We start from the raw sequence: 15,461 nt of genomic DNA on the forward strand, positions 1-15,461 counted from the left end.
ACAGCCTTTGGCCAGGTCTTTCTCCCTCCAGACTGACCAGAATCCCTCCCCTCCCCCTGGATCTGTTCTCCATCCTGCAGCCAGAGTGATCCCTGTAACACAGATACGATTGTGCTATTCCCCTGTGTAAAACATTTATTTGGATTCCTGTTGCCCTCCGGATAAAGTTCAGATGTCTTCATATGACTTTACAAGGCCCTTGATGACTTTCCTAGCCTTATCTCTTGCCATTTTCCACCTCAAGGTCAAAGTCCCAGCCTTACTGAACTATTTTTAAATCTCTTAGAGAAAGCTGTTCGCTTTCGTCTTAGTACAAGTTGTTCCCTCTTTGACAGTGTACTAGTAAAAATCACAACTCTTCCTTTGAGATAGAAACTAAAACTAAAGATAAATTATGAGCGTCAGTGTGTGCAGAGGCCCGTACTAACCACGGCCAAGAAAGCCAGGCCTGTCCAACCATTTTATTCCTACACCTCTGTTTATTTCTGGCTAATGTTTGATTAACTTTTTTTTCCAGAGTGTACCAGAACAGGAATCAATGCAGAAATAATTATATATCCAAACTCATATTTGTTTTGACCAACTATTTACACGTATAATGAAATATTTGATAAACTTTCAAAATTTTAGTTTTATGACCACAAAAGTGATATAACCAAGTTACAGAATACCAGGAAAACAAAAACAGAGGAAAGATCCATGTTCTCGTTATTCTAAAAAACCATTACTATGATTACTATCTCCTAAAAGGTAAACTCCACAAAGGCAGGAGCTGCATGGATCCTCTTTACTGCCGCGTCCCCAGTGCTGTGTTTTCAATTTAAAAAAAATGTAAATATCTGAATCAATGACTGATATACTATTTTGTTATATACAATTCAAAATTCAAACACTGTATTTTCTACTATATACCTATTCGGCAACTTTGAGGATTTCAACATCAGTACATGTAAAGTGTTGGTTGTTCCTATGAAGATAATCAGAAAACAGCAGTGCTGGGAACGGACTACAGAAGGAACACGAGCAGCAGAGAAGCTTTGGGAAAGATGAAGGAGGAAGTGAAACTCAAGAAATATCACCAGTGATGTGCGTGAGAGGAGGACTCAGGCTAAGTGGAGCAGGGGGAGGCATACACAATGTCGGGTCATAAAATCCAACAGGCATCACGCGGCTTCCCGGACAACGGGGAGCCAACAAGTGACTCTTCTGTATAAGCCATACCTGCCGTTCAGCAAAATCAATGTGTCAGAGTCTCGTTAGAAATGTACACAGAAACCATCTAGAAAGGTTTCTGATGAGCAAAGGAATAAACGGACCAATTGTATTAGAATCTCTGCTTGTTATTGTCAAAAGTGTCAAGGTCACCAAAGTCAACAGGCAAGAAAGTCTGAGGCAAGTTCCACATTGAAAGAAACTAAGCAGAGAACCAAACACAATGGGTGACTCTGACCCGGATGCTTTTGCTATTAAAACACATTACTGAGGCAATGGGAGAGACCTGAATGGGGTTTAAAGATTAAACAGTAGCAACATATCAATGTTAATTTCCTGACTTGGATGTAGGAAATGCCCTTTTATGTTAAAAACACACACTAAAGTATTCAGATACAGGACATTATGCTGGCAACTTAATCCCAAAGGTTCATGAAAAAAAAATTGTTTTGCACTGTACTTGCAACTTTTTTGAAGTCTGAAATTGTTCAAAAGAAAAATAATTAGAATCTCTAAGGGTAGGTCTGGGCATCAGTATTTTCAAAATGGCCTAGGTGATCCAGATGTGCAACCAAGGCTGGAATCTGTTGCTATAGTTCATCATCATCATCATCATCATTATTTGGAAAAAAAAAAAAAAGGTTACATACTTCTGCACGGAGTGCATGAACCATAATTTATTTCACCAAATCCTTCCCTCTTTTTCTTCAAAAATGATTCATGGAGGAGCATTTACGTGCCGGGCAAGACAGATCCTCTTCCCTATGAGTATTCAGTCTTCTGGGGAAATATATGTAAGCGAACAGACAATGTGCTGTGGTTAATAACAATATAATTGCTATGTAAGCGAACAGACAATGTGCTGTGGTTAATAACAATATAATTGCTATCATTTGTTGAGCAATTACTCTGTGCAAGGCACCATGCTACCTGATAGGGCGGGCACTGCTATTATCTTCATTTATGGAATGAGGAAACCTAGCACGATGAAATGAGTGCGGAGTGCAGGGTGCAGGGCTGTGTCAGCTGTGGGCTATGCTGCTATGTGAGAGGGAAGCAAAACCCTATGAAAACACGGAAGGACCTTTGATACAGGCAGGGAGGATCAGGAAAGCCTTCTCAGAGGAGGGACCTTTGGACACGCACATTATTTCCAATTTCAATTGCCCCAAATACTCCTTCAATGAGCATCTGTGCAGGGAACTTTCTATTTTGTAGTCCTGCCCCGCACCCCCCCCCCCCCCCCGCCCTCCTCCTCTGGTTAGATTCTAAGAAGTAGAATTCTGGAACCCAGTGGAAAAACTCCGTGGCTTGCAATACCTGTTGCCATGTAGCTGTCCTCAGCAATATGAGGACACCTGTCTTGCTGAAGCCTCACCTTTCCGAATCCTTTGCCCTTAGTAAAAAACTAATATTTCTTTAGTTCTTTAATTAAAGAATTTCTTTCAACTACTTTTGCTATACACTTTGCCATTAATGCTTTGCCATTAATGCAGCTCAAATTTAAGATCTTTAGAGTTACTACCAATGAAGTATCCGGAACATTACCAGTGAAACAGCCTTATAAGATGTCTCATACCAGAGATACTGTCATTTATTCCTATAACCACAAAAATGGCTATGTCACAGTTCAGAGCAACCGAATAAATCCAATTGCTATATTCATGTTAAGACTTCCACGGGCGCGTGCGTGGCTCAGTCAGTGAAGTGTCTGACTCTTGGTTTTGGCTCAGGTCATGATCTCACAGTTCACGGGTTTGATCCCCGTGTCGGGCTCTGGGCTGGCAGCTCAGAGTCTGGAGCCTGCTTCAGATTCTGTGTCTCCCTCTCTCTGCCCCTCCCCAGCTTGCTCTCTCTCTCTCTGTCTCTCAAAATAAATAAACACTAAAAAAAAAAAAGATCCCTGACCTTAAAACTTACTGTGAGCTCAATAAGGACAAGAGAAATGTCTTGTTTGACTCTGAAATCCCATTACAATGCCAGCAAGTAATACGTGCTGTAATCACTGGCTACAAAAATAAGTACATAAAATAGATGGTAATAAAATATGAATTGAAACCATACCTTCTAAAATCTACACATATGACAATAAATAAACTCAGCTCAGGAAATATCACATGAGGAAAAGATTAAGGAAAAGTAACTTTTTTCCATTTCCCTGGCTCCCCACATAAACAGGGAGCCCATAATCCCAGGGTGCCAATGACAGTTCCAGTTTATGTCCTTTGTCCTAGCATCTTGTCTGAATGGAGCTGCCTTTCGGAAAGTTCCTGGATTAGGCAATCCATTTTATGGTCAACCTACATCTAAAGGGTGTTCTCTTAATGAGCAGGAGGATAAAGGGCTCCCCTGATCCAACAGCTTGTCTTTACGACGCTTGAATTTCGCTTTAGAGACCTATGAACAGATAACAATTTTGACTTCTAAGTGTTTTATAATACTTTATCATTTAAAGCCAAGTAACAATCTGCAACGGTTAATCCCTAACTAGGAGAACATCCCTTGGTTCTGTCAGCAGTCTTTGTTCCGTTTTGCTGATAAAAGTGAGACATGGAAATAAAAAGGGACTTATCCAAGGTTACGTCAAGTACGAATCACCAGGCTGCTGCAGCTACAACTTCTGGTTTTTGATGAATTCTCTAAACCACACTGTTATTAACACAATGAAATCTCCCGAGCAGTTAAGTTAGAGAGATTTTAGTCATTTAGTAAACGGCTTTGTAATAAACAAAATAAGTTTCATAAATTTCATAAAATAATACATTTCGTAATTTAATGATATTTCAATTTTACTGAAAAGTCTGTGCTCAAACCTAGTCTGTGGGTCCTAAACCCTCAGAAGGTAAAAGGACTTATTTATAAAGTTGGTGAAAATTTTAAATAAACATGGCATACCCTGGGTAATTATAAAATGAAGTTTGTTACATTTTTATATTTCACAAGTATGTCAAAATTTCGTACCGGGGTGCATAATTTAGATAAGAATACATTAACATGTAATCACATGTTTATCACATTAACATCTTGGATTATAGCAAAAAACCTTAATGGAGTTAACAAAGTCACTCTCGATAGCAACAAAAGCAAAAACGGATGAGAATAAATTTAATATGCCACGTCAAGACCCCTATGAAAAAACACCCTACTGCTTGCATAAAAGAAGACGCATAGGGGCGCCTGGGTGGCTCAGTCGGTTAAGCAGCCGACTTCAGCTCAGGTCATGATCTTGCCGTCCGTGAGGGCTGTGAGTTCGAGCCCCGCGTCGGGCTCTGTGCTGACAGCTCAGAGCCTGGAGCCTGTTTCAGATTCTGTGTCTCCCTCTCTCTGACCCTCCCCTGTTCATGCTCTGTCTCTCTCTGTCTCAAAAATAAATAAATGTTAAAAAAAAAAAAAAAAAAGAAGACGCATACACAGTTGGGAGACTCACAATTATAGATAAGTGACTTCCACATTAATTTATAAGCATAATGTTAGTCAAGGTCCCGCTTACATCCTGGGGGAGTGGGGTAAAGTTCCTGTGGAGGAATAAACTTACAAGAATAAAGCAAGAAAATTTTTTCAAAGTATCAAGTACAATAACAAAAACAGTACTTTGTTGGCACAGGCCAATTGAAAAAGACAGAAAGTTCAGAAACAGGCACAGATGTGTATAAGCCTTTAATAAATGAGAAGTAACAGTGAAGGCAGGAAGGATTTAACGATGTTGTGACAGCTGACTAGTCCGCACCCGACACCATACGTCAAGTTCCAGGTGGACTGAACATTTCAATGTAAGAAAATGAAAACAAAATGTGGGGGAAGACTTTTTCTTTGTATGACTTGAGAGGCAAAAGAAGAAAAAAAAAAAAAAGACTGATAAATTTGACATAAAACATAAATAATACTCTCTAAAATAAGTATGTTTTGAGGGTGTCAATCGTTTTCTGTCATTGATGCTATAATCACTTCGGTTTATCATGTGTCTTTTCATTTCACTTCAGTTCCTTTTGACATACGAAAGCGTTAAAACTGCAAAATGAAATTTCAATTTTTTTTTAAAGTTTATTTGCTGTTGGCCTAGAAATGGCTTTTTAAAAACCCAACCAGACTAATATTCACTAATATTTTCTTATAATTTTTCATTGTTTTCTATTTTATGTTAATTACACAGATGAGAGGTCAACATATGGCTCTGTCCTACAGGAGCGGTTTGATTTAAGAATGTTACTACTTAACTTCTGTGTCTCAATTTATTTTACTGAAAAAATGGACATAATAGTAATAACCTATTAAAGTTCCTTTGGAGATTAAAATAATTAATTTATACAAAGTGTTTATCTATCATGCTAGATAGAACCCAGCATATAGTCAGTAAATGGTAACGATTACTTTTAATATTATTGCACTGAATATTTGACTTCTTAATTTCCTTACGTGTTTTTATGACTAGAAACTTAAGGTAATGGTATTTTTACCTGATTTTCAAACACATTTCGCATTATCTAATGAATCCTGTAGCTTTTCTTTCTTTTTTTAATGTTTGTTTATTTTTGGCGCTGGAGAGGCAGAGAGAGAGGGGGACAGAAGAAGATCCAAAGCCAGCTCTGTGCTGACAGCACAGAGCCCGATGCGGGGCTCAAACCCAGGAACCGTGAGATCATGCCCTGAGCCAAAGTCGGACCCTTAACTAACTGAGCCACCCAGGCGCCCCATAGCTTTTCGTTTTTTAAAATTATTGTTAAATGTATACATTAAAATATTGCCATCTACGTAATATATGCCAATCACAAAAATACCTTAATTCTTTGAGTTACACACAGCATCTTACAATTTGGTCATTTAAAGTTGCAGTCTGAAGTCATCAGATGGCCAAGTAATAGTATATAATCCAAGAATATTAAAAGGTCTCTTACACACGCCAGAACTGCTGAAATTACGAGTTTGAAATACAAATATGATGTTTACCTTTCTTTGTCTTACCTCTAATAGGCCATCCTCTGGTAGATCAGTACAGTGGACAGCGTTCTGGATCTTAGTTTTACCAAAGATTGCTCTGAGCGTTCCAGGGCGTAAATGCCGGGCAATTTCCTATTAAATACATATTCACATATAGATTAAAGTCAGTCATACAGTGTTAATAAGAAAAACACCAGCTACAGGAAACACTTGAATTATTTGTTTACGAAATACACGTATACATTGATGGCACTGATTTTTCCTGGAAACAGCACGAATGCGTGAAACTTTGAGCGATGAAAAATTTCATTCACTAGGCTTTTTCTGTGGCCTGTTGTAAAGTCGAGAGGGCAATAATAATCAAAATAATAATAATAATAATCATCATCAAAAATAATCAAAAATAATCTTTTTTATCAACAGATTATGGGGATCACATAAAATATGAACCTAGTTCATTACTGTGAAAGACTTGTGCCCTAACAACTTGATTTAAAATCAATTAGTTTGCATGGATTTCAAAAGATTTCTCAAAATGTTACAGTTGTATCAGCTTTGGTACTAGCTCATATGAGGGGGAAAATGGTTACAAATAACTCCAAATTAAAAAAAAAAAAAAAAAAACACAAAAAAACAAATAACTCCAAATTGAGGGTAAAAGAAACAAGAGGTTAAAAAAAAAATGAAAGATGTGGGAGTATTCATGACCTACTTATTAGTCTTTTTTTATTCTAAGTGAAGCACTTCCAAAACTTCAATTTTAATTCTGACATCTACTTACAAAAATGGTATTTAATATATATGAAAATTTTTGACAAATGAAACAAATACCTGTGTACCCACTATTTAGGTGAATTAAAATAAAGCAATAACTTTGAAGTCCCCTGTGTGGGACTTTATCCTGACTCCACCTATCCCATCCCTACGTCTACCCGGAGGTGCCCGTTACTCTCAATTTTATTTAAAGATTCCCTTGTTTAGTTTTCAAAACACTGTTTTTCAGATTTCTCCATGTTGTTATAGTCATAATTCATTTGTTTTTATTACTATATAAATCCAATGTATGACTGAGCATATTTTATTCCGTTTCCTGTTGAGGGACATTGAACTAATTTCTTCTCTTTCCCCCTTTCCTTCTCCACTCCTTGCTTTTGACATACACACACATACACACACACACACACACACATTCTGCTACAAGCATTCTTGTACATAGTACAGTGTATACGTACAACAGTTTTGTCTGCACATGCATATTCAATTATACTAAGTACCGCCAAGCCATTTTCTTAAGTGGTTGTAATAATTTGCCCTCAACCATCAATGCATAATAATTCCTGTTATCCACATAAAATCCAACATTTCATACTGGCTGACTCTTTAATTTTGCCATACTGGTGGGTGTTAAATGGTGTCTCACTGTATTCTTACAGTTCACATTTCTGGAATTACTAGAGAAGTTTAGTGTCCTTTCATAAACATCCACTTTTGTAAGATGCTTATTCTTGTCTTTTCTCCATTTTTCTACTAGGCTTTTCTTGTTCTTTTTGATTATGATTCTTAATATATTCTGACTTCTATTTTTTTTGTCACTTTTTACGATGCATGTATCTTTTTCCAGGATGAAGCTTGTCTTTGGGTTTTCTTTAGTATGTCTTTTGTTGATGAACAGAAATACTAAATTTTAATGAAATTAAATTTATCAATCTTTTCATTTATGATTTGTGCTGTTTCTGAAGGAATTATTCCCTGCTCCAGGAACATAAGGATACTCTTCTCTATTGTCCTCAAAATCTTTAGATTTTGCCTTCCAAATAAAATTCTTGATCCACCTAGAATTGACTTTGGCTATAATCTGAGGGGGACATCCATTTCCATTTTTCACTTATGGGCATTTAATTACCCCAGCACCATATATTGAATAGTTTTCCTCCTTCCTTACCAATCTCCAGTGATGACTCTGTTATTATATGATTTCCGTGTAGGTATGAGTCTATTTATTAGTTTGCTGTTTGGTTCCATTGGACGTTTTGTCTATTCATGTATCTACATTATACTGTCTTAATTATTATAGCTTTATAGTAAATCTTCAACTGGTAGGGAAAATCCTCCATAGTTTGGTTTTGAATGCATTAAGTTTGGACTGCCTATTAGATATCCAAGTGAAGTTTTCAAATACATGGTTGGGTATGAGTGTACTTTTCAGAGGAGTCTTTTAAACTGCAAATAACAATTTGGGGGTCCACGGCATTGTTAAGACATTTAAAGGTATCAGTTGGGTAAGATTATGAAGGCAGTGAGATGACACATCAGGGCACCATCTCAATGGAAAACCAAGGAGACAAGGAGAGATGAGCAAAGGAGATGGAGAAGAAACAACCAGCAGGTAAGGCGAGTTACAGAAGGGTCCTCTCCTACAAGGCAGTGAAGAAAAATGTCAAGGACAGAGAGTCCTCAACAGTGCCCAATGTTGCTGAGAAGTCAAGCAGGGTAAAGACTCAGGGCTGAACACTAGATCTATCAATATGGAGTCATGGATATCCTTGACAGGAGTAGTTCCAGAGGCCTGCAGATGAGCAAAACACTGATTAATGTGGTTTCCAGAGAAAAGGGGAGTAGAGCTGGGAAGAGTGAATACAGGCAAGTATTCTGAGGAATTTTGCTAAAAGGGGAGAAGAGAAATGGAGGAGTAAATGGAAAAAAGTGGTATGAAGAGAGGTTTTTCTGGGGGAGAGGGTGAATTTTAAATTGGGAGAAATAACAGCACGTTTAAATGAGATACCACCTCACACCTGTCAGAATGGCTAACATCAACAACTCAGGCAACAACAGATGTTGGCGAGGATGCGGAGAAAGAGGGTCTTTTTTGAACTGCTGGTGGGAAGGCAAACTGATGCAGCCACTCTGGAAAACAGTACGGAGGTTCCTCAAAAAATTAAAAATAGAGCTACCCTATGACCCAGCAATTGCACTACTAGGCATTTATCCAAGGGATACAGGTGTGCTGTTTCAAAGGGGCACATGCACCCCAATGTTTATAGCAGCACCATCAACAATAGCCAAAGTATGGAAAGAGCCCAAATGTCCATCGATGGATGAATGGATAAAGAAGATGTGGTGTGTGTGTGTGTGTGTGTGTGTGTGTATGCGCGTGCGCGCGCACGCACACACACACACACACACACACACACACACACACACACTGGAGTACTACTCGGCAATCAAAAAGAATGAAATCTTGCCATTTGCAACTATGTGGATGGAACTAGAGGGTATTATGCAAAGTGCAATTAGAGAAAGACAAATATCATAGGACTTCACTCATATGGGGAACTTAAGATACAAAACAGATGAACATGAGGGAAGGGAAGCAAAAATAATACAAAAACGGGGAGGGGGGACAAAACATAAAGTCTCTTAAATATAGAGAACAGAGGGTTACTGGAGGGCTTGTGGGAGGGGGGATGGGCTAAATGGGTCAGGGGCACTAGGGAATCTACTTCTGAAATTATTGTTGCACTATATGCTAACTAACTTGGATGTAAATGAAAAAATTAATTAATTAAAAAATAATAGCACATTTACACGCTGATACGAACAACCCAACAAAGGGAAGCAGGAGGGAGACGAAGCGGGAAGGAGAAGCAGGAAATGCTGGAGTAATGGAATCGAGTGCAGGAGTAGGGGAGCTGGCCTTATCTAGGCCAAGCAGCATCCAGCCTGAGCAACAAGACCAAATACAGAGCCTGACACAGGTAAGTGGTTCTGTGCAGCGGTGGGAACCTATTGAAGTTATTTGTAATTTTTATTGAGACATAATTTACACAGATAACATGTATCGGTTTAAGTTTCTTTGAGAGAGCGTGCATGCATGTACACGTACGTGATAGTGAGTGGGGGAGGGGCAGAGAGAGGGGGAGAGAGCATCTCAAGCAGGCTCTGTGCAGTGCCCCACATGGGGCTCCATCCCATGAACCGTGAGATCATGACCTGAGCCGAAATCGAGAGTCAGTTGTCTAACTGACTGAGCCACCCAGGCGCCCCAACACGTGTTGGTTTTAAGCGTAACTGCCCCGTGAATTTTGTCGAATGGATCAACTCAGTAATCACCCCCCTAAACAAACTATGGAACATCTCTAAAGTTCCCTCCAGAAGTTTTCTTTTGACTGATTCTATTGTGCGGTGGAAAGGGCAGCAAGACTGTCATCAGCTGAGGGGAAGGCCGGGGAGGAGGTCTGGGGATGTCAGGAGAGAAAAGAAGGTTTGGAATACATTTTAAGAGCAAGAAAGTGAATGAACCGGGAAAGTATAATGTGACTGCCGAGCAGCACTGAGGAACCCCGTCAGGCCCTTTGTTAGTGAGGTTAGGTGAGCAGTCATGAACGCAGAGGGAGATCTTTCAGGATAGCTGTGTTCTTCTCCAGCCACACTCAGCATTTGGTCGAAAGCTGAATTTAACGAAGGGCGGGGCTTTGCCCAAAGAAAACAGCAAAACAAGAGAGGAGTGAGGGGGGTTGAAGGTGTATTCAAGGTAGTGATGATAATAATATTGGACAACACACATTACACTGAGTAAGAAAGTGAGGGCCTGGGGTTGGAGGGGCGAGAGACAACGAAAAGGTAGATCAATGGATTGGAACTCCTGGTGGGAGGATTATTGAAATCGGCGTGAGAAGAAGTGAGCTGGAAAGTTAAGGGATGAGATACTCGAAGTTACTGGAAGTGAGCGGAGAGGGTGTGTTGGTTCACAACCCTCTTGGGATTTGCCGGGTGTAATCTGAAACTGGCCCCGGTACTCAGAGGGCAGGGAGAAACTGAAGAAAGAGGTCAGTAGCGGCAGTTTTAATAAGCAAGAGGAACTTGGGTGGCAGCAAGATGAAGGGATCCCTGTACCTGCCAGCCACATCTTAACCTTAATTGGGTTGAGTCACATATACTGTGCGGGTGTCCTCAACTCCGTATCATTAGCTTAAGGCTGCGTCCTTGGAGCAGCCACTGGTGGGGAGCAAGGCAAGCAGAACCCACCTTCCAAGGACAGGGAATGGGGGTGGGGGGCCTCTGATCGACTGGGTAGACTGACGGTCACGTCTTTCCAATGACCTTCTCCGACGGGGTTACAGTGATTTATAATGACCAGTTTTAAGGTGTCACCACAGCTGAGGTCACACGGAAGGCAAGAATACTAAAGAAAGGAGGGTCACACAAAGAGACCAAAGTACTCAATGGACCACCTCTATGGAGATGGAAGTCACCAAGGGCTATGGCGGCTGTAGCTTAGGATGCAAACATGCTGGGCAGTATTCACATCTGAGTCCATCTCACTTGAGCACATTTTATTTATTTATTTTTATTTATTTTTTTTTTAATATATGAAATTTACTGTCAAATTGGTTTCCATACAACACCCAGTGCTCATCCCAAAAGGTTGAGCACATTTTAAAGGTTTGCGTTTATTTAATTACTTAAGTCTTCCTTCCAAGGTTATATCAAATGTCAGTTACCAATGTACTGCATTTAAGAAAAACATTTTGGTAAACTAGAAAATAAGGATAGCTTTATGTTTCATTTCAAATTCATTGCATTCATTCTGTCCCCCGAGAACTTGTTCTGTACCTACTTTAGTTGGTACGCACCATTTTCATTAAAATATTACTTTCATATAAGTGACTGCTGTATGCACAGCACCTGAATTCTGAAGAGGTGTGTGTGTGGGGGGGGACGCATGTGTGTTGGTGGTTGGGGGGACTGTTGTTAATCACATTGTACTGTGGTGAGAGAATGTGGTCTTTTTGGTTTTCCTTTGAAGGAATTCGTTGGGATTTTCTTTGCACCCTAACACGTAGTCAATTTTCGTCAATGTCTCAAGGGTGGCTGAAGAGAATACCGCACAGGTTGCATTCTCTGGCCAAACCAGCTCTGAGGAAACCAACTCCGAGGTGTGCATGCAGGAAGTCTATTGGGAGGTGGCCTCAGCATCCACACTTGTGGGCAAGTGAGGAACACGGGAGTGGGAAGAGGGAGAAGTTGAACTTCAATGAGTAACACCGGCAGCCTTAGATAACCGCACAGCGAGCCCCAGAGCTGCGATGACCCTTCAGAGTCAACCTGAATTGTAGCAAACAGGTGAGGCCTTGATCTCTCCAAACTGACACGCCACTGGATACAGGCCACTCCAGGGAAGGGGCTATGACCTTGGGCAAGGTGGCTTTCTTCAGCAGAGGGCAATATGGGAAATAATGATGGAATTACTGTCAGCAGCCAACACACAGCTGGGGAATGGGCACCTCAGTCCGGAAGCTGAGGGGTGGGGGGCGGATATGAGCAGCCCTCTGTAGTATCTACTACTTACATGGGTACACACACACACACACACACACACACACACACACACACGACGCATGGTGTAGACACGGCATCTATGACAAATACGGTGCTGCAGACAATTGCAATCTGATTACCATCCTTTTTAGGTAATGAGTTTCTTCTCCTTTCTGGAAGGTTTTGCATTATCTCTTTATCTAGGCAATGGTCGTTGACCCGTCACTCTGCTCCACGGTCCACAGTCCAATTCAGTACATCAGCTTCTATTTCTTCTACTGTTTTCTCTCCTCCATTTCATCTCTTCTTTCCTTTGGCTATTTCTACGCAATAAATGTTGAGACTTCTGGTTCAATCTTCCCTCTCTCTCTTCTTGTATACCTTCCATCTGTCTTTTTGTACTATATTCTGGGGGAATTCCTCTGTTTGATCTGTCACCTAATTTGTTTTTAAACTGGGTCCGTGGTGTCACCCTACTGACTTGCTATTTTTTTCAATTTCAAAAATTGTGTTTAAGGTTTTCACTATCTATAATTATTTTTTTATAGATCCAATATTCCTTAGGTCTTTCCTCTTATGTAAAGACTCCTTGTTAGGCCTGTTTGGTTTCCTTAGGCACTGGCTCTGTTGGTTGCATCTGGTGTCTTCCTTACGGCACCGGTTAACCTCGAATGACTTGCAATCCCGGGCTCTCCGTCTTCCTGTTTGGAAACTTCTGTTTACCTGTCATGGACGCCGGAGGCACGCCGACAGGTGGGGCTGGCTGCTGTCCCTACAGAAGTGGGGCTTCCCATTTGTCCTCGGTGTGATACTAGCTACCCATCCACTACTCTGCCTCTAGCTAAAGCTCCAGATTCACTGCCCTGGGCTGCGGCCAAAAGCATCACCTGCCTTCTGCCCAGGTGAGCGGCTTGCCACGCAGCCTCCCCGCCCATCACCCTGCCCGTGGCCTCCCGCCCCTCCTGACACGGAGGCCACGGTGTCTGACGTGCAGCACAGCCAGAGCCCCTGTCTTCTCTGAGCAGTCCTCTCCTGCATGCTGTGGAGTGCGGCTGTCCTTCCCCGTCCAAACCTGTCTGCTTTTTACCTTTCAGAGTGAATGGTCTGCTAATGATAGGCATTCTTTCCTGTTTCCAGCATTGCTGGGGAGTTACTCTTCAGAATAAAAGATAAGACAAAATGATGCGAAATACAATCTATCTCCAACCATTCCTGAGGATGGGAAGAGCAGGGGATTATCTGCCACGTTAATGCCCACTCATCCTGCAGACAGTCTCTATTTCCCCAAGCCCATTAAGCCACCTTCAATTCGCTGTTCATGCTGCTCTCATTTTGTATCTAAAATGTAAATATTATCATGCTACTCACCTGTAATGGCCTAATGCCCAAGCCCCTTTAGTGCGGCATTCAAGGTCCTCGACATTCTGCCTAAACCTACCTTTGAGGCCTCGCTCACACCTTCCCTGAAAGCTTCAATCCCACCAGCACCTTTTCCTCTACAAAACTAACTTGAATTCCTCCCAGAGTAATCTTCCCTTTCCCACCATTTCAAGAGGAACTTAATGGTCCTAGTACGAGCCCTCTGACTTGCATTTTATGTTTTTTGGTGTGTGCCTATTTTTAGTAAGTTCCCATTAGACTCTCAACATTTAACACGATATAAAACTTCCTCGATATTCCTTGTCTTATTTATAAACACCCAGTAAATGCTTGCTAAATACCTGCTGACTGACATAAAATGACAACATCTCTATTCAGGGAGCCGGGATGGAGAAGTAACAGAGGGCAACAGCTGTGGGGGATGACTCTGGATTTGAATTTTGCCTTTGTCACTCACTAGTTGTGTGACCCTGCCGTGTTACTCAACCTCTCTGCGCCTGCTTCAAAGTTCTCATTTGTAAAACAGGGAAAGAAATGGGACTTAACTATAGGGTTGCGATGAGAACGGAAGGAAGAACTACCCGTGTTTCGAAAAGCGTCTGTCACAGTCAATAGATAATGGCCATTGGTTTTATTAGTAGGACTTCAGAATTGAAAGGAAATGGGAGGAGACACTTCCTAAAGAGACAGAAACGGGGGATACTTTGATATGCGTCAAAGCCAGTCCAACCAAATATTCAAGCACCTTTTAATAAATATATAACGTCTCTCAAGATTTTTAATGATAATTTTAGAAGGTAAAAGTTTAAATAATCAAGTAATAAGAACTTAGATTAGACAATAATCTTAGATCTTAAGATCTAAGAACTTAGATTAGACAATAATCTATAAGTAAACCACAGAAAGTCTTTTTACTGGTACAATATATCGTGCCAGTAAATGATAGTGATGAAGCATAAAGCTGTAGAACACGTATTTTCGTCATAGTTTTCTTTCACTTTTCACTAAAATTGAGGCTTTCATTTGATCTGTTTTTTGAAAAAGTATTGATACCTTGATTTTAGTTTTGATTACTATAAAATTTCATATATGTCTGTAGAAGTAAAAACTACTGCAATACTGAAAGTGAAAGCCCAGAAGAATCCTCTACAGATCCTTATCCCCCTCTACTTCCCGGCAGATTTTCCCTACTTGTTCCTAACAGCTTCATGCTGTCCCATTCCTCGTACACTATGGTGAAAACCAGCCCCCCGAGCCCCCGTCTGAAGAAGCGGAAATGAATCTCAGATACATAAAAGCAACAGGAATTACCAACACGCAATTTACATATCCTAAATAACTGCTACTGCAGTTTTAGTAAGTGATGGGTTATGCTGAGCAAATGAGACTCTTGAAAGCCCCACATTTACTCGCATTTAGAAGGTCGGCAGTCTTTCAAACTCTACCAAACTCCTGGCAGATCTGTCTGCCACCACAACCTGGCCTGCTGAGCTCCATCAAGTCAAATGCTTGGTTATCACACGGCTCCCCATAAGGACTAAAAATTCCGCTCTGGTAATCCTGCGGGGGGGGGGGGGGGGGCGCGGAGGGGGCGGTGCCAGAAGAATTCTGGCTTA

The 15,461-nt window shown here is 40.8% G+C and overlaps 1 protein-coding gene across 2 annotated transcripts in view; it reads right to left on the reverse strand.

The window, feature by feature from the left end:
* NME7 (NME/NM23 family member 7) overlaps positions 1-15,461 on the reverse strand; it is a 260,266-nt gene that overhangs the window by 48,800 nt on the left and 196,005 nt on the right. For both annotated transcript variants that reach the window (XM_042925970.1, XM_042925972.1), the window contains one exon: positions 6,172-6,279. In XM_042925970.1, coding sequence (XP_042781904.1) covers positions 6,172-6,279 — 108 coding nt within the window. The remainder of the gene's footprint in view (positions 1-6,171; positions 6,280-15,461) is intronic.

Source organism: Panthera leo, chromosome F3 (assembly GCF_018350215.1).
Source record: "Panthera leo isolate Ple1 chromosome F3, P.leo_Ple1_pat1.1, whole genome shotgun sequence".
Lineage (NCBI taxonomy): Eukaryota > Metazoa > Chordata > Mammalia > Carnivora > Felidae > Panthera > Panthera leo.